At 41.4% G+C, this 20,023-nt stretch overlaps 1 protein-coding gene across 5 annotated transcripts; it reads right to left on the reverse strand.

The window, feature by feature from the left end:
- Window positions 1–3,080: 3,080 nt before the first annotated feature.
- On the reverse strand, window positions 3,081–19,177 carry fbxw11a (F-box and WD repeat domain containing 11a). 5 transcript variants are annotated; one of them, XM_008284565.1, is made up of 14 exons: window positions 17,950–17,957; window positions 15,160–15,229; window positions 14,362–14,430; window positions 13,292–13,511; window positions 12,608–12,794; window positions 12,243–12,333; window positions 11,552–11,689; window positions 9,732–9,850; window positions 5,971–6,220; window positions 5,589–5,707; window positions 5,152–5,262; window positions 4,989–5,067; window positions 4,529–4,693; window positions 3,081–4,389 (listed from the first exon to the last, which is right to left on the reverse strand). In XM_008284565.1, exons 1-13 carry the CDS (start codon window positions 17,955–17,957, stop codon window positions 4,532–4,534), a joined length of 1,623 nt encoding a protein of 540 aa, XP_008282787.1. In that variant the 3' UTR covers window positions 3,081–4,389; window positions 4,529–4,531. The 5 variants fall into 5 exon arrangements, with proteins under 5 accessions (XP_008282787.1, XP_008282788.1, XP_008282790.1 ...); XM_008284566.1 differs by lacking the exons at window positions 15,160–15,229; window positions 17,950–17,957 and adding an exon at window positions 19,043–19,177; XM_008284568.1 differs by lacking the exons at window positions 15,160–15,229; window positions 17,950–17,957 and adding an exon at window positions 18,793–18,973.
- Between the last annotated feature and the right edge of the window lie 846 nt (window positions 19,178–20,023).

The following is a 20,023-nucleotide window of genomic DNA, read 5'->3' on the forward strand; positions in this document are numbered from 1 at the left end:
TTCCTGTGTCTCCCTGACTCTTTGAACTGCTTCTTCACCTGATCTTTTCTGTTCACGAATTTAATGTAGAAAGAGATTCAAGTGTACAGATGCTTCAGATGTGGTCGGCTGCTCGGTAGGTTCACTGACAAAATGCTAATAGGCAATCGTTTCAGTAATTGATTAATCATTTCGGTAATTTATTGAGCCAAATGCCAAACATCTGCTGGTGTCGGCTGCTGTAATATGAGGGTTTGATGGTTTCTCTGCTTTATATCATTCTGAATTTAAGGTCTTTTGGTTTTTAGACTGTTGGAAAAGCAAAAAAACAAAAACAAAAAGAACAACAACAACAAAAAAAACTCAATCGCAGGATATCACTTTGGAGTCTGGGAAACGTTACAGACATTAGGTTTGGGCAATACGTTGATATATGACATGATATTATGATATAGTATACATTTTTGGCAACCATCACACACTGTTCCATACTCGCCCTTTATTACTTCTGGTTGTATTAAATCATTGTGGGCAAGGAGCATGACTCACTTATGGCAATGTCAAGTTAGCAGGATTTTTCCATCAAAGTACCGTATTTTTTAAGCATTTAATTCACCAGATAGGTTGTTTTATCGTATAAAGTTAAGGTTTTCTGTATCACATCTAAAAAATATTTTGAAAATAATTTATGGTCTACCTCAATAGAGTTCGTTCATATTGCCCAGTCCTAAATGGCATTCTTCTCTATGTTTTTGCATTTTATAGACAAATTTGTGAGAGATTAATCACTAATGAAGATTACTTTGAGAAGATTGCTTCAAAATTACAAGATAACTGGATGATTGATTTCAAAATGTTTCCTGGGTCAATAGAAGAATGTTAAGAAGTTGACGCGCTTTCTCCAGTCAGGTATTGGAGTAACTATGAAGTTATGAAATCCGAAAACTCATTGTATGAACTGGGAAAAGTCCTTTTTCCAGCAGACTTCTAATAGAGACACACGCTAAAAGGCCACAGTGGAGCACACTTTCAAGTTTTCATAGCTTTCCATTTGGGCTGAATTTGGTGTAGCTGACATGTTGAACTGACTGGGAAATGTATATCTAAGATTTACCAGCCTCACATAGAAACCCCTGGAGACTGCTTTAAAAACTGCTGAGCATCACTTGTTGTGCAGAAACCAACTGCCATCTCCACACTGTCAAGTGTTACCATTAATATACAGGATGAAGGGTCAGAGGGAGCAATGGAAGTGGAACATGCAGTAGTGAGGTAGAGTTTCATAGTTGCTGCTCCTCTCATCTATCCTGCTCTTATCCCCCCCATCCCTCCCCTTCCTTCCCCATCCTAGCGGGAGGTCACTGAAGAGATGTCACTGCCAAATGACCCAATCATGTCGGCAGACACAAACAGCTGACTCAGGGGGAAAAAGGGTTGTACCAGAGGATTCCTATTGCAAGGGAGCAGGAATCTGCGCTAGAGGGGGGGTGGTATAAGGAGGAGACAGTGGGGTGGGAGGGAAACTGGGCGTGGGGGTGGGATAAAGAAGAGCGAGTAGGGGGGCGGCAGCGGTGGGGTGAGTTGTTCATTTCTGGAACGTTGCTCCAGTTCCACTCGGGAATGATGGAAATATTCTGCGTAGCCAAACCCAGAGTGGAAGGTGTATGGTAATCATGTCGGGGAAGGAATGCCAAATATGTGCGTGAGAACGGAGCTGTGACCTGAGAGCTGCAGGAATTATGGGCCAAAATCCCACAGACCCAGAGGAAGCACACACACCCATATCCAACACATACACACATCATATATTAATGGTGCTCCACCAAGCACAAATCCATCCCACATAACTTGTTCCCAGAATTTGAAACATTCTACTATACTGAACTAAACCCAGAAATGTAGAAAAACCAACCCCCTCAGCAGGCCACCTCCCCTCCTTCTCCTGGAGGATACATACTGCACAATAACTGGACAAATGTATTATAAAACTCAGCTGCACTACACACAACTCTGCTATAAATGCACCACTTTAAACATTTCAAATATACATCCCTCCTTCACAGTTACAGTGTTTACAAGACTGGGTATGTGATCTACTGTAACAGGTTGTTTAGACTCCAAACTTGGCTCACCAACAGTCAGAGCCAAAGTCTCATAAACATATTACCCTGTAGGAGAAAGGTGAGTTTATACTCCCACCTGGTGGCCGTATGCAACACACTGACAATGTCATCACACAATAGTTTCACCAACATGCAAGTCCTTAAATGAACACAACAACATTTTTCAAGCTTGCAGATATGAAATTAAGTTTTTGCTCACTGGTATGTCTTGTGGATAGGGTCAAACCTCTTGACAGTGAATTTGTATCACATGAAATTTGGCCACAAAGGAAACAAAGTTGACTTTCATACTATGACTTAGCAGATGGAAAACAAATACTGACAGTCACTTGTGCTCACTTCCTGAAGACCTAAGGAATGCAACATAAAATGAGTACAAGTAATCCGTAGTTAGCAGAACTGTTCGGATTTTGAATAAAATTAACTGAAAGTAAGATACAGGACATTTAATGGGTTTCTTTCTTCATTTTTTGTGCACACACATTTACGTTTATTTTCAGGAGATGACAAGCTGCTATAACGCTCATCAGCTCAAGTTGTGGACTACACCTTAAAAAAATAAAAATATGTGGGAACAAAAACAACAGCCTATCAAATCTGCTATCCATATGGATGATCATCTACACGCAGCCAGTGTCTGCAGGCTGAGTTACATTCTTAGCATATTATCAGATGCAGACCTCTAAACCTTGAGGACACCACAACTCCTCAGTTCTTTACATCTGCTCCCTCAGTTTAATCAGAAATCAATGACTGCAATTGCATTTTAAGACTCTTTTTTTTTTTGTCAAACAACTGAGTTTTCAAAATTCTTTGTTGTCTGCGGCACAGTCACCCTGCTGTTTGTGTCGAGTACAAAGAAAATAAACTGACGGCCTCCTGAGTGTTGTATCTGCCTGTCAGATGGAGAGGCGGCGTAACACAAATCCACCCACACATACACACACAGACAAGAACAGGTAGACAATTAGACACTCATTCATGTTACAGTTGGCTCAACACTCCACCACTGTCAAGTACTTTATTCACAATAAGGTCATTTTCTTCTTTAAAAAATCATTTTTAATATACAACACAATTTTGACAAGACAACTCCGTTTACAGCTAAATTTGAGCTCTTGAATTCCAGCTTCTCTCATAACCAAAGCAAGCACGTAGATGATGTGGGAGAGAAAGATGGTGTGAAAGGGACAGATGAACAAGGGTCAAAGTTAGAAGAAAGAATGAGGAAAAAGACAGTAAGAGAGAGAGAGAGAGAGAGAGAGAGATAGAGAGAGAGAGAGGGGGAAAGAGAAAGAGGACTACGCTTAGTATGATTTTTGTACTAAGAACCAAAATACTCAAATAAAATTAGAAAATAACAGTAATAAAAAACAGTAAGAAAGTAAGAGTTAAAGAGAAAAAAAAAGCAGAGGTGTACCAGGATGCTGTATCCATGGCAACCTCACATGCATGTCTGTCTGACGCTTCTGCTCTGTTCTGCCGTTTCACAAGTCCACATACACAAACACACACTCACACAAACTTGAGTGTGCGTGCGCCCCCATATTCCAAGCGAGTGTGCATCTCTGGGGGGGGTTGGGGAAGGGAGCGAAGGGGGTGGGGGGGTGGAGAGAGAGAGGCAGGGAGGAGTGAGAGGGAGTGAGAGGGAGCTCTAAAGTCATCCCCAACACATTTCTCCCTCATTCACTCCCTCCGTCTCCCATCCTTCCCTTCTTTCCTAGAGCTGAGTAAAGAGTCTCTGTCTCCCGCATCACAGCTCCGGTCATCCTCTGTCCAACTGTGCCACTGTGTGTGTGTATGTGTGTGTGTGTCTGTGTAATATATATAAATATATATCTATAAGCGATTCCATATCTGTGGAAACCTGTTTTGGCAGGGGTTGAAAACTGGGGAGCAGAAGCTGCTTTAAGTTTGATTCAAGGGGGACAAAGGGGAGCTTGTGACTTATATAAGGTCTAAGTTAATACTGTCATCAGTGTACTTTACAAAACATAAATTAGTAGTGGAAGGTGAACTTCTTGGGAGATTGCATTGGTTCTGTAGTAGGGAGTCCTCATCAGTGTTGACCTGTGTGTGTATGTCACTGAACTGGCAGGCAACGGGCACAAGCTTAGAGTCTATCAGAACGGGAAGGGAGCAGGAGGTTGGTGAGGGGCTGGGTGGGAGATGGACAGAGAGATGACGAGGAGGAAGGAGGAGAGATGGGCTCCTTTCCATGACGGATGCACCCATCAGCCAATCAGCCCTGGGTTCCTCCAAGAAAGGGTGCGGTTGATGGCGCCACCTGTGGGGAGAGCAAAGGAATCTGCAATCAAACACACAAGTAAAACAACACGGTACTCTTGATTATAAACACCTGCATGTGTAAAGCAGAGTGACGCATTTTTACAGAAAGGCTTTCACCATGAAGTGTGTCTGGGTACCTGCTATCTAGAGATGTACGTGTAGGTGCGGGAAGGAGACCGTCCCTCTGACTGGCCGTTGGTTGAGACGTTCAGGAAGTCCCAGATCAGAATGGTGTCGTCGTGAGAACTGCTGATGATCTGAAACTCATCGAACTGCAGGCGGAACACGCGGCCAGAGTGCTCCTAAAAACACAACAAATCAGGAAATAATGTAAACATGCAACATGCATACAGCTACATCACTGATGTCACCAGTGTCTCCTGTAAATAGTTGCTCCAAATAGCTTTTATTTTTCCACTTTTAAAATATTTGTGTAGATCAAATTGCAAACAGTGATGTTCCATTGTTAGTGTTTTGTGAACCCACAAACTAGCATCTGTGTAGTCATCTCTTTAATGATCTCCTTAGACACGCATTAAAAGAGGTGAAATTAGATACTGATTATTGTTTTTAGGTTGTGAACTCAATGCTACTCACCACTAGAGTGCGCAGACATAATGTGCTGGCGGGGGCTCGTGGGTCCAGGGCTGCCTGCAGGTCCCACACCTTTATCTTACTGCAGAGGGAAACATGGCATGACAAAATGTCAGATAAACAAACCCAGTCTGTGCGCAAAACTCCGTGTGTTTACAAGACTCACCCGTCGTAGGCGCCGCTGACAATCCTTTTGTTGTCAAAGCGAATACAGCGCACCAACTCCTCGTGACCTTCCAGCACTCGCAAACATGCGCCGCACTCTATGTCCCATAACCTGCAGAAAGAGAAGCCTTCGTAAACAAACAGCGATAAACACACCCTTCAATATTTACACAGCAATCAGTGCTCAAATATTGTTTTAAACAAAGAAGCTTCCAAGCAGGATTATTCTTTCTAACTACGTATTTAATCATAGAATATATCTTTACTTTTGAACTTATCGATGTCTACTTGAAAGCCATATTGATGTTAAAATGGTTCAAATTCATGAAAATGTTAGAATATATAATCTATAATGGACAGTTAACAGCTCTTGAACAGAAAACTTGGCAATTCAAATACGCCGATTTTGGCATTTGTGCTGTAGTGTCACAAACATACCGGATTGTGTTGTCAGACGAGCCGCTGACTACAAGACGATCTCTGTACTGTAGACAGGCAATTCCCCGCTTATGACCATTTAGAGTGCGCACAAACTCACAGGTGCTGGTGCTCCATACCTGAAGAAGGGAGAAACGGAAAGCTTTAAAACAAAATGCCCAGCATTTACAAAGGCAGACTTTTAGTCAGTGGGTTTGTATTCATAAATGGCTGAAATAAAAAGGAGAGTGAACAACTAAGAAACACCGTCTACTCTGCTGAACTATCTAAAAACTGTTCCAAACTACATTTGATAAAAAAATAAGTAAAAAAAAAAAATCCATCCTATATCAATTCAGCAGAAAATGGTTTCTGTAGATATCTGTTTATCAGCTCTCGTCACCTTGATGGTGCGGTCCCCTGAGGCGGACACGATGTATTTGTCATCAAAGTCAACCACATTGACAGCAGCCCGGTGTCCCACGAGGACGCGGCGTAGGCTGATGTCAGTAGGTGAAGCCATGTCCCAAACTGCAATCGAACGGTCCTTAGAGCAGGTGACCATCAGGCCATTTGCAAAACGCAGGTGAAGAACAGCCTCATTGTGGTGGATCAGTGTGTTCAGTACCTCACCCGTCGTCACCTCCCAGACCCTGCGGAGGAGGAGAGGAAGGAGGAGGACAGAGGGGAAAAACAGTGGAGGGACAGAAAACAGCAGCAAGGAGAGATGTCAGCAAGGCCGAATGTTGAGGGCAAAGGTGACAGAGAGCGGAAGAGATGGAATGAGGCAAGAAAGAAAAATAGGAATGTTGAGGGAGGCGTGCGAGACAGAGGGGGAAGAAATGACAAAAAGGGTGAGAAAAGTGGAAAATGATAGGAGGAAGGGGTGAGTAGGAAAGAAAAATGAGATGGGGGCAGCAGGAAAGGTGGTCAAAAAGAAGAAGGAGATGGAAAAGAAATGTAATGGGAGCGAAGGAAAAAGGAAAACAATAGAGACATGAGAGGGAATTATGTTTATTAGTTCTACAATGGAGAGGAACTCCGACTTCACACGTGTGCACAAGGAGGGTGCGTGTGCACAAACACACACATACACAGGAGCGGCTGTGAAGAACATGTTACTGAATGGCACCGCTGGGCACTGAGAGTCAAATGCAGAACACACTGGAAAAGCTGACAACCAAACCTACAAACAAAGTGCCTGTCAAGCTGTTGCTAAGGAAGTGAAGTCACATTTTCCTTGGATACCGCCCAATGAGTACGCCTGAAGTGTGAAGTAATAAGAGAATTAATGTTGAGCTTCTGTGTGCAGTAGCCAAGCAAGTGTCAACGTATACACACAAGCCAGGTCCTTAAAAATCTGCACTAAAACATTCCCCACTATCTTCAGTAATGAAAGCAAACCTAACTTTTAATGAAAAAATAAAGTTCTGTGTTGATTCATTTATTTCATCAGATATATGCCAGTAGGTGGGAACTGATTGTAAACTGGGGGCTAAACAACAGGCGTTGTTGTTGGTCGTGAAACTGGCTACAAGCATTCATAATGTGAAATGATGACTAAATAACAAGTGCACCCATAGTTGAAGCATCTGGACTATAATAAGTTTGACACAATATCGTTAGAAAGGTGCATTTTGTAGATGCAATCAAGTGATAGAATATATTTTCTAGATCACATTTTGCAAATTACTACTAAAATGCATTTTGCACAAGATATTTTCCATCAAGTTCACAGTCGCCTTTGATATAATTTGCTATTGTTGGTGAGTCTTCTGACTGCAACCAAAATGGCCGCACATGCAACCATTTGTTGGAGTAAGCGACTTAACGTTTCATGTGGTCACATTTGTCCAAGTGTAAAATAATCTTTAGGCTGTTTTGGTTCCCGTCTTGTCTGCGTGGGGAGCAGCAGCATTAGCCGTAGATGTACTTTTTCTTCATTACTGGCGTCCCTCCCTACCTGACACATGAAACAATCCATTTAGCTGTTGTGCTCCTATAATGAAGCGGTCTGTAGCTTATTGTTTTAAAAAAAAAAAAAAGAAATGAGGAGGGAGAAAAGGAGGCTGATGGAGAGGAAGACGTCTCAACTCAGATACTCCTCGTAACAAAAAGTGCAGGTGCAGGGAGGGAGACACCAGCTGACCCAGTGAAGAAGATCAAGTACCATATTCAATTGCAATGGCTAACACGATAATAGTGCTGCAAAATTAAATGAAAATCAATTACAGTCATGATTTTGACTTCCCAGCTGAGAAAGTTGGTCAGCTGTAGACTCTGAGGAAGACAGAGATGATATGTTTATTTGCTCAAAGAATCTGATTTTTTCCCCCAAAGGCTTTCGGCACCATTTAATACCAAGCAAAGCTTTCTGTACTTGTTTTTTGCACTCCAACTGCCTCAACCTGTTGGATCAGCCATCAGCGCCATCCAGTGTCTCCTTCATCCTCTGTAGACAGTACACTCTGTAGTTTAATACATTTTACTGTATCAATTCATTCTATTTTACTCTTGTTTAACTTCACTTTTATCATACTAGATTTAGCTTTAAAAAAAATTGTCATCTGGCGTCCCTTATCAGTATTTGTTTAAAAGGTTAACTAAGCCTACTTCTAAGTGATTTTATTTTCAAAAAATATCAATCTCACCTATTTTCAAGTGTAATTAGAACTTTTTAAAGTCAAATTTTCTGTCCCAACACCTCACAAATACCCACCTGTTGGATGTGAAAGTGAGACTGGAAGTGAAATCATCTCATAACCAGCCGTGTTATTTGTTCAAGCATAATTTCCATTTATATTGCAACTACAATCAAAACTTCCGTCTCTTGTTACTGGGAGTCATTGAATGCATTTAAACAGAGTCGTAAACAGTAGAGCCAGATTGTTCTCCATTGTCTATTACTGCTAAATTCAGTGAAGTGAAACAGCATGTAAAGCTTGAATTATACTTTTATACTTCTGCAGTGAACCTACACAATGGTAAGGTGGCACCCTGACGTACACCTTCCCAGTAACGTAGTCACACATCACAGCAACACAGACTGCAACAATGGTGACTGGCCCACTCGGAAATAATCTGTTCACATAGCAATACAGATAATGCTTAAGTGAAATAAAATGAAATATCTAATAGGATGTAATTCCATCTGGCTTGCTCACAGTGCAAATGCAATAGAAAGTATTTGTCCAGTGTCGCCACATGCCATGTTCCTGTTTTCATAGTTTCACTAATCTGCGTATACACTGAAATGGTTCTAAGGTCTTCCCTCTTTTGTGTGTTGCACCACTTTCAGTAAAGGTAATGGTTGTTCAACATTTACTTACTGCGCTCTAGCTTCAGCTGCCATTGTTTGAAGTACATAGAGAAACTCAGCACAGAGGCAAAGAAACCTCACTGCTAACTAGCACTTTGGCGGTGTAATTGCAGAGTGACGCAGACACACCAGCACCCAAGTGTAAACGCAGGCCACGACGTAGAGTCTGTGTGCATTCAGTGCAGGAATACGAACCAAGCTTCACTCAGAGTTTTACGCTTTGTTTTTTTTTTTTACAATGTTTAAAATGAGCCATGACTTCTCCTACAGTGAAAACATGCATGATTACCATGTGTACTGATTTTCTGCTTATATGCATGACTTGGCGTGTTTTTTTGTCTTCTCTGATTAAACCCGATTCCAACCTTAAGGTGCATCCTTCAGTTACTGAACCATTTGTTTCCTAAAAACAAAGCTCTAGATTCTGTACATGAAATAAACATCTCCTGTACTTGTGACTCAAACTGATCAACACTGATGTTAGTGTTTACTTGTCTTTTTAGAGATATCCTGAGAAAAACAGAGGATTTACTAATTATATTTAAAACCTGAATGCTTGAGAATTTCCAGCATTGCTATCCATTTCTGAAGACTGTCCATTTGGTATCTGTGGATATTTATTTTCAACCCAATATGGTGATAAGGTTTACCACGGTTTTATCTGCATTCTAACTGAGATGTAGCAAAAAAAGGAGACACTAAATTTGACTCAACATAGTCTAACTTAGTTGTGTAGGACATACAAACCATAATCCAGACGCTTCAAAATTTAAATCATTTTTATCTTGCTGGTTCAGCACTCCAAAATGCAATAAGAATCTTCTGTAACAAGATATGCGTCGTACCTGACAGTTGAATCAGAAGACCCGGTGACAATGACCCTCTCATCATACTGGAGACACAATACTGAGCCTGTGTGACCGGTCAGTATCTTCAGACACTCCAGAGACTGCTTATCCCAGATCTAAACGGAGGAGGGAGAGAATTAAGGAGATGAGAAATTTTGACGGAGGAGAACTCAAACAAAGTGGAAGAATAAGTGGTTTTCAAAAGGATGCAGATTTGGGTCATGCTAAGAATGGCCTATTCTCACAGCAGTGCTCATTCACTGTTCACGCCCCATTTCCCTACTGCTGTGCTGAGCTGCCTGTGTACGTAACAGCCATTCAGCTCTTCCCTGGGTGTGTGTCAGTCTCCTCTATAACAATAAGAAGACAAATCTGCTCTTCTCCTCCCTCTATCCCCCCCCTTCTTTTCTTCATCATCATCATCTTCTTCTTCTCCTCTTCTCCCAGGCCAGACAGATAAGTGGAACACACAACAAGTCTGGAGCTGAGCCCTTTTATCCTATAATTCACTTGTGCTCCGTCTCAGTTTCTGCTGGTTCAGCCCAGCGCCATACAAAATAAGATGATAAGCCATACTGAGCCAGAAGAAAAAAAAAATTCAATTCATAAATACACAAACATAGGTCGGAAGAAAACAGCCTCACACACACACACAACATGCATGTCTTTCTCACAGCCAGCATTTTTTGGCTCTCTGCTGCTGGTACTTAGAACGCACTAATGGGATCAATGTTAATTACTTCTACATTTGCCATTCAGTATGGGCCAGCATGACAGACTGATACATGCCCAGAGTTTATTTTACTGATTCAGCAAGTTTTGAAAGTAACAAAGTTTAAGTCCAGCACATTGTATATACTGACCTTTACCAGTAGTAGTTTAGTGATACTGGTCTTTGCAGCTATGAATCATCAATGATATGTTTTATAAAGTGCCATTAGCAATTTAACATAAAATATTTTTTCTATGTTGACATTTGAGAAAGCAATAAAGTGGTAGTGTGGTTGGCCCACAATAACCTTAGACTGGCTTCACTTTTATTTGCACAAACTGAGAGTGACTCAGGCTTGTGATCAACGAAATCAGCTCTGAGAGGTTGAAACAATCCTCCCCATGGAATGTGTAAAAAGATTATGTGATCACTGATAAAACCTGCATGGAAAATGTGGACCAATGCAGAGTGATGGCAAAGGCAGAAATGCCAGCTAAGCCTGTTCACTGCTTCGCAAACAAAAGCAAATGCAATAGCACTTCTTCTATTACGGCTGGGATGGACCGTATTTGTTGGCCAATATTTTTGGCAAATATTCCATCATAATATTTCAGAATATTGTAATTCAAGTGGTCTAAGAGGAAACTTGACATCTGTACCTCCTTTTGGCTTTGTTTTCATACTGTAGGAAATCTTGCCTGTACTGGGAGACTCCAGCTAGTCACAGAACTTTTACTCAGATGAGGTGAAAGAGTAGAAAAAGCAACAAAGTCCAATGTGGGGATAGCATGGGGTGGTGTAATGGGTGAACTGAGGACTCTCACTCAAGAGAGTGGGGTTTGAATCATGTGGGAGGCCAAAAGGGAATGTTGACTTTTAGCTTGATTATTTCTGTGTGTTTGAAGGATGTCCATGTTGGCGTGGAGGGAGGGGCGTAGGACCGAGAAGGGAGCCCTGCAGGTGGAGGACTAAGTTTTTAAACTGTAGTGGTGTTTTAGCTATTTTCGGACATCTTCCAAGCGCAGCTTCAACCTTCAATAAAGTGCAGTTAAGTAGACATGAAATGAGGCTGGTCTAGATGTTCTAAAGTTTAAAACACACGTACCTTGATGGAATTGTCCCTAAGGCCACTGATGATCTTGTCATCGTCGTACTGGAGACAGTAAACCCCTTTACTGTTTTCTGAGCGACACTGAATCCTCTGCAAGTTGTGTCTGCCACATCGCCAATTAGCCTCAATAGTCTGGAAGACAGAGAAACAAATGAGAAGGAGAAACAGGAGACATTCAAAGACGAAAGAGAAGCACCTTATTTTTTTCAAGAGGAAATATTACAAAATGTCATGTTACTTGAGGAGATGGAAACAGAGACGACATCTAGCAAGGTGGGAAGTGGCTGTGGCTTTATAATGTAATACCATGACAAATATCCTGATGTATGTGACAGCAGCGTGTGAAAACACAACTAGGTATTAAAACACCTCACTCAAAGGGATATATTCAAATAAGGCCTTTCCTCTTTTCTAAGTCCAGTAAATGATTCCCATGAAGGTCAAGAGATGCACACATGGAACTAAATTCTCATTTTCATATTACATGCCAGATATGCCACTTTGTGGTTTATAGAGTTTTGGAGAAACTATAATGCAATCTACACTGAAAGCAAAGTTTCATTTTTCAACAAGAAAGATAAATAATATCTGGTGTTACAATAAAAAAAATGAACCAAATTGCTTTTATTTACAAGAAAATATCCATTCAGTTAATACTACAAATTATTTAGCTGTTGTGTCTTACCTCTATGTCTTGGATGATCTTGGGATATAGGGAGTGATAGTAGGAGTTGGGGGGGACTTCTGATGTGCGGTTCTTGAACAGATATTTCTCCCTGGGGGAAGAAAAGTACAGGAATGGCAGTTGCTTTGTGTCCACTCGGATTTCTCTTACCTACAACAGACACTGAAGACCAACCAGGTATAACCTTACTTTCACCCTCTCAGGCGTTGCTTTATCCAAAATTAACTACAGATTCAACAAGCAAACTAAAAGCAAACATTTTACCCCATTTACTCAACTAACATCCACTTCATTTCTTCGAGTGTCTGTCTTTCTTACATCTCAAAGAAAACCACTCTGTGTGAGTGTGTGTGCACTAATCTCACCACTGGTGTCTCTCCGACAGGCCTTTCCAGAGGGGGTCAGTCCGGACCATGCGTTCAATGAGCTTCTTCCACAGCATTCCCTCAGAAATGACCCTCTGCCATTCCTTACACACCAACTCTGCTGAGCAGAGCGAGCGTGCATCCAGGAAAGACAGGATGTTCTCTGCTATGTGATCCAAGCCTTGGGCTAAAGAACAAGAGAGAAGGAGGTAACTGTGTGAAACTAAATTAAGAGATCTCACCTTGTCAGTTTATACGTGCATACAGCTGATTATTTTCTTCCCCCCCCGAAGATAACCTGTTAATTTACTGGAATTGATTTCCTCGTTTAAAAAAATCAAAGGGGTATAATTAAGAAAATGAATAACACAGAAACCGGGGTAAACATTTTAGGAATCCAATTTGTGCCACCAACTTCCTGTAGTTTGTTTTCTGTTGCTGTGTTCATTATAAGAATTTACTCTAATTACGATAATAGTCTTCATGTAGCAGAAAACAAGTTATGGCTGCATATTTTTTTCTTTAAAACAATCAGAGCATTTATCAGAGAAATGAATAAAAGGTTGAAAGAACAGCTGTGATGATTTGCCCAACTGTATTCAGCGAAATTGCAGATAAGGAAGATGACATTACACCGGAGTCATTGCTACTAACAGCTGCATTTACAATAATGTGTGTTTTTACCTGGCAGCGCAGTGATGAAGTCCCTCTGCAGCATGGGTTTGAGGTAGGAGTTGATGTGGCCGTGCTGGTAGTGGCACATACGGGAAATCAGGCGCTCGACAAACTCCACCTGGTCTGCCTCCGACCACTGGTCAAACAGGGCGATGCAGTGTTCCTTCTCCTTCTCATAGTGCCCTTCTGACGGACGCTTGCGAGACCCCACAACAGGGCCATTACTAAGCTGTAAACATCAGTAACATGCAGATTTAATAAATGCTTACTTTTGTTAGATTGTAAGTATTTTGAGACATGTTAATGAAGCAAGTCATCCGAGATAATTCTTTACGTCTCTGCGTACTACACAGGAACCCAAATCAGCCGAATATCAAAATAGAACATTATTTCTATATAAACAGAAAACACGGGACGGTGACATCACCAATGGAGAGGCTGAATACGCTTCAAATTTGTCAACACATAGTTAATGCCACGGCTTTGCGTTCATTTTAGATTGTATAAAATATAACTTAAACTCATTGTACTTACGAAGGTAATATAACATTACATTACAACACATAACATTACATTACTTCTAATCATTGGAATATCTTTTTCCTGTTTACTGAAAGCATGTGGTAATTAAAACAGGGGACTGAAGCTCAAAGTTGCTGAATTGTGCTTTATAGCAGCCCCTGTATAGAACTGACAGGAGCCTTTTTTTGTTGCAGAAAGTTAAAAATCAATTTTGATTGCTAAGCAATAAAGTTTGTTACACGACTATAAGCCCGCAGTAGTGAGGGTGTATGTGTGGGAATAGAAGAAAACACTTTAAAATAAATGTTCACATCAACATTTGTCAACATCAGTGTTGAGTTTTTACTTCAATAACCATAAAAACGTCTGATGTCCCAGTAAGTTGTGAACCCAAAACGCTCCATTTTAACATAGTTACAACTGTATTCTCTTCAAATGTTTATGATTTATGAAGTCAACAAAGATTGTTACCTCCATATTAAGTTGTATATGGGAGAAACAAGTCATAGAAAATTCCACACACACTTGAAGTACTATAAACTAAAATAAATACACACCTTGAGAACTGTATTCTTCTTTGGCGACAGATCGTCCACGAGGTTCTGTGACTCCATCCCTGATGTGTTCTGTGGACAAAGAACAAAACAAAAAGAAAATGCAGGTTAGTGTTTCATTCCGACTGAGTCTGTGTTAAAGGCACTGTGAGAGCCAGGGCAGCAGTGTGGATAGCGCTTGACGCAAGAGTGCCACAAACACAGCCAAAGGAAGGGTAACCATCAAGACTTCTGAGGCGTGCACGCACAAACAGCCGTGCATACACACACATATGGAGTGAAATAAACTGAGCACTGCAACAAAAGGAATCTATCTGCTTGCTTGTCTGTGATGTGGGCTAAGTAGGCTGAACAGGAAATTAAAGTGCAAAATCTTGGTTATGTCACTGGCCCCAGCTCAGGCATGACTGTAATGAAACAGATAGTGGTCTTACAGAATATACAGACGAAACAAAAACAAAAAAACAAAAAACAGGTAACCGGATCCCATCCATTTCTAGCATGTCTTAAGTCTCACAATGGTTTGAGTAAATTGAAAGTAGACTGTAAACACGCTATAGAGACTTCAATTATTTCAACAACAGCAGGGTTGCAACACAAATCATTAACTGATGCAGCATGAAGCACACTAAAACATATAATTTATCATCATCTAGCAATTTTATCTAAATTACTTGGTAAAAAATAAGGTTCTCTGGTGCATGTAAACTTCTTTGGAGGCCATAGACAGTCAGACAATAATATCATGAACTTACATTCATCATTACAGTCAAACAACACCAACAAGAAAATCAGCTGTACCTGCTGTTTACTGGTTTCACTTGTGACTGAAGATACTGTTGTTGAGAAGGCATCTTGAACCATCATGTTTCTGTAAATTAATATTGTCATCAAACTACCATAACCCTGTTCTATGTAGACTCTTTGAAGCATACACTGCATATTCCGCAAATTAATACCATTAACAGAAAGAACAACCCTGGCAGAGCACAGCTCCATCTAAAAACCACCAATGCACCTGCAGGTTCACTCCAAATTTTTGAATAGTTTCTTGTTCCTCTATATGTCCACAAACAAATATGACGAAGTGGGATACACAAGGATTTTACCTGGGAGAGGGTCAATGCTATTGTATATCACGTGGAGGTGATGACTGAGCCAAGGTCAGCATCTGAAAATAGCTATGATGGTGAAAAAGCTACGATAGAGTCTTGTTTGTTTATATATTGTAATGGTCCATCTGTTAGTGCTTCTGTTGAGGTGGAAGAGTTGCCTTTGGCAGTCTCTGACTGGGGCCTATCTTAAAAGGAGCATTACTGAATTATCGCGATATTGTTTTCAAAGTGAAACCCAGAACCCTTTCAAATTTGGAGCATAAGGTAAGAACTGTTTAAGGTGTGCTGTAGTTATCTATCCTATCTCAGTGTTGCAGCTCCATGTGGACATTGAGCAAAACCAATAGAGAATATCAGTGGTTGCCATCAACACAACCACACAAACAACAGGTCCAAGTACCAAGACCAAAGCAGACAGGACAAGAAGCCAGAATGGTCTTTGCTGGTGTTGATGAACATGCAGAGCAGAAGAAGAGAAGTAAGGAGAAATAAAAACAGACAGACCAGGTTTGGCCAGGCAGGCAGGCAAGCAAGCATGTAGCCTCTCAGAGCTTGAAGGAAGACCCCCCACCTCGGCCCTCACACCTCCAGGTAGAAGGGGAGAAAACATTACTCCTCAATGCATGGTTATTCTCTGGTACACCTGCATCCTTCCTCCGCTCACAGCAAAGTAATAAGGAAAAACTATACTATTCAAACTTCTGTGACTGTAAAAACATGTCCAGTTTTCATGGTAGGCCACAATTACTGACAACTTGAACTTTATAAGTGTTATAGGAATTGTGATTTGACATAATCAGAAAGAAGTCCTAGGATTTTTTTTTTTTTTTTAACAGCAAAAACTCTTTTTCAAGCAGAGAAAGTTTGAGGATGCACCAGAGAAGAACCTGAGAGCAGAGTGCTTCCAACAGGGAGGAAAGGACAACGGAAGGTGAGGAGGTAGGAGGGTGAGGGGGTGGGTGGGTGCAGTCTGCACCAAGGTGGTATGAGGAGTCGTGTGGAGTGGGTGAAGAAAAGTGAAGGGTGAGGAGATGACGAGGGAGGAAGGGAGAGGAGGAGGAGCAGCAGAATTAAGAGGAGAGAGGCAGAACCTGGTTGTGAGCCCGGGTGGAGGGGATGCTCTGCAGGCACCTGAGTGCACACAAACTCTCAGCCACCGAGGAGCAGCCCAGCCAGAGAGAGCGAGGCACAGAGCACTGTGTGAAAGAGAGAGAGGAAGGGAGGAAGGGAGGAGGAGAACGAAGTGGACAGGGTGAGGGAGGAAGAGAAAGGGAAGAGCGAGAGACCAGAGATGAGAGGTAAAGAAAAAGAGGAGAGGGGTTGATGAGGGAAGTTGGGAGGAGGAAACCAAAAGAGATGAGGGAATGGATGGGTCAATGAATGGACAGATGGGTTGAAGTGATGAGGAGTTGGTAAGGGAACGGGACAAGTGTATAGTGTGGGTATGTGAGAGAACACAAAAATAATGGGTAAATGAACAAGGTTTGGTTGGAAATTAAGAGGGGGGTGAGTGTGTAACCATCAAAAGTGAGGAGAGGAAGAAGGAGGGAGGAGGTGGGGAATAGTGAGGGGAAAAACCAGTATTAGAGCTACACACATTGGCACAGTGAGCGCAGGAACACACACTCCTTCACACACAAGATACAGACTGATAAACATACACACAGAAGCATTATTAGACATGAACTGGGTGGGGATAGGTAGAGGAGAGGGAGGGGCAACGGGATTAATTGTCAATTTTTGTCACTCTTGTTTTTGACAGAAACCCCACCCACTGTTCTGCCATCCCCACTCTCATGAGTGGTTAGTGAATAACACTGGGACAAAAAAGTAAAATCAAAGTAAATACACAGACACAACCCAGACAAAGTTCAACAGTTTCTGTGAGCCTACATCACTTTGGTCCGACACTCTGCAAGTGTATAAAATTTAAGTATTATTGTGTGATCTTACTTTTGTGTAAGTTAAAGGGAAAGAAACTGAGGTATGGAATGTATATCCATGACATAAAAACACTTGTCAGATAAATTAATTTCACAGTTAACAGTTTTCAGTGTGGTTTTCTTATGCTGTAGCTGTGTAAGCGCTCAGACACGTTCTGTTTTGAGTAATAATTAGTTATTTCAATGAAAAGATCAATATAAGCTAAAATGATCAAATAATTTTGTTTATTTTCTGGCTTTCACATGGTGATTCAAATTGCTGTTAAACTCTGAAAAACTTTTAAACTCCGTAGTAAAGTCTGGTGAGAGTATATTTTACTGGGTGATTCCATGAATATTTGTATACTCAGTATACAAGTATTATACTACTATTATCCTCAATAATGGCTATTCATGGTCTACAGCGCTTAAGTATATGACACTTTACCCAAAGTAAGTATGAGCTGCTCACTCAGGCATATTTGCGTTCAACATAATAGGATTCGTCCATACAATCAACTAAATCATCCCAAGATATTATTTTCTGGGCCTACCTTGCCATCTACCAATTGTAGAAACACTTGGTTTGGTTGTACGAGAAACTGAGGGCTGTGCGGTGTTCTAGACATGTAGCATAAAATATACAGGACAGCTTCAAATTGTACTTCTTGAGATGTGTAAGTTCACCCACAAAACACATCTCTGCCTTATCTTAATTGACGTCTTCTTTACGACCACTTTGACCCCTGTAATGTTAATGGTAGCTATTTGTAAGCTAACGTTAGGCTAACTGGCTAGCTTATCGATCATCGAATAAGAAAAGCTGTTATGTATTTACTAAATCTGACCGTCTCGACAGGAAAAAAATATATATAATCACAGTTTATGTTTTGGGTTACTACTGGCCTAACCAATTGTCTGTTTTGCTACGGAAATGGCTGTCAAGTATACATAGCATATTTAGCATGCTAGCTATTAAGCTAATTGCTAATGCTCGCTAATCGTGGTAACGCTGTGAATGAAAAGGCAATACACTTCCTTCTACGCACTTAAAAATATAAACAGAGAAGCAAAACGATGTTGTAATTTTAGTTACATCCCGTTTTACTATGAAATTCATTAGACTGCCCCACATATATACTACCGTGTAGGTTGTCTTCCCATTAAGTACAAAATATAACATAGCGTTGCCCGTAAATTTACGTGGTTCAAAGCCTCGTAGCCAGTGTTAGCAGGATGGCTAGCAGTGTATCAGACAGGGCCCAGTTAAAGTGGCGCAGCGTCACCGCAGTGAACGCTACCCCAAGAATCCTCGGCTGTCTTCGGCTGACGACTCCACATCAACCTATTAATTTTCCCGTAACTGACGGATTCCACCCAAAACAACACATATTTACATTTATCAGATGATGATGTCTACGTCTTGTTTGTCGATCCGACTCGTAAGCGAAGCATTCTTAGCAAAATGTATCGATAATTTCAGGCCCTCCCTCTGATTTCTGGTCCCCCCTCCTTTCTCCTCCACCTCTCCCGACAAGCCGCTTCAGACCATTCCTGCCGTCGAATCGAGCCTCGGCGCTTTTCCCAATAAAACACCGATGGTGATCCATTCGGATGTTGAGAATGCCATATCCAAACACATCTTACCATCAGTTCCACCGTTTTGTCCTCCATCTCCGGCTCCATGTTGACGATCCCCCCCGAAACTCGCTATGAAAATGGAAACCCAGCCCTGCGTCGGCGGCCCGCAAATTCAGAGACGTCATTCACTTCGCTCAACCACACAGCTTCGGTAGGGCAGTGTCAAAAGGGTGGGTGGGGGATGGGAACGCCCATGCATTTAAAAAACACGCTGATTGGACGGATTTTGTCTAAGGAGGCGTGGCTTCGCCGCTTTGCCTTTTATTGATTGGCTTACCGTGCTACCAAGGCTTCCCCGGTGACTCCCCCAAACAAAAAGGCAAATGGATGAAGATGCTGTTGCTATCCTGAAGAGGAATACACTAAGGCAAAATCAATCATCCGCATAGCTTTGCTTTGAGATGCTGCAGGATGTTGGCTATTTCAACATGCTAAATGTGATTAAAATAAAATTTATCTTTTTAAATCCTGCTCCATAAAAAACAGCAACCGAAGTTGTGGCTAAAAGTAAATAATATAATGAAGATTCAGCGTTGCTATAGCACTGTGATTATATGGTCTAATTAAATATCTGAGAAGAGGTCTGGGTTATTTGAGCACATATCCACTCAAACATGCATATTTTACAATGGCCGTGCGTGATTAAAATAAATGCAACTGACTAAGGAGAGGCATAATCAAAAATGGCATGATAGTTACACACAACCATTACACACCAGCAAGGTCACTGAGGTAACTTTGCAGAGACCGTGGCACTGCCTGAACCTGGACAGATGTAAGAAGAGCCGCTGGAGGTTTTATTCCGTCAATCCAGACAACGCAGTAAACCAGGCTCCCAGGCACACCTCAGATAACATCATCCTTTACCTCAGTTCACCTTTGCTAATGCATCCCTATGAATATCTGAGACATTTATTAAATATATTTTGCTGACAAATCACTTGAATGTACATTCTGAATCACTCATGTACCCAACTCCCAGGCCCT

The sequence above is a fragment of the Stegastes partitus genome, unplaced genomic scaffold (genome assembly GCF_000690725.1).
Source record: "Stegastes partitus isolate 25-593 unplaced genomic scaffold, Stegastes_partitus-1.0.2 Scaffold364, whole genome shotgun sequence".
Taxonomy (NCBI): Eukaryota; Metazoa; Chordata; class Actinopteri; family Pomacentridae; genus Stegastes; species Stegastes partitus.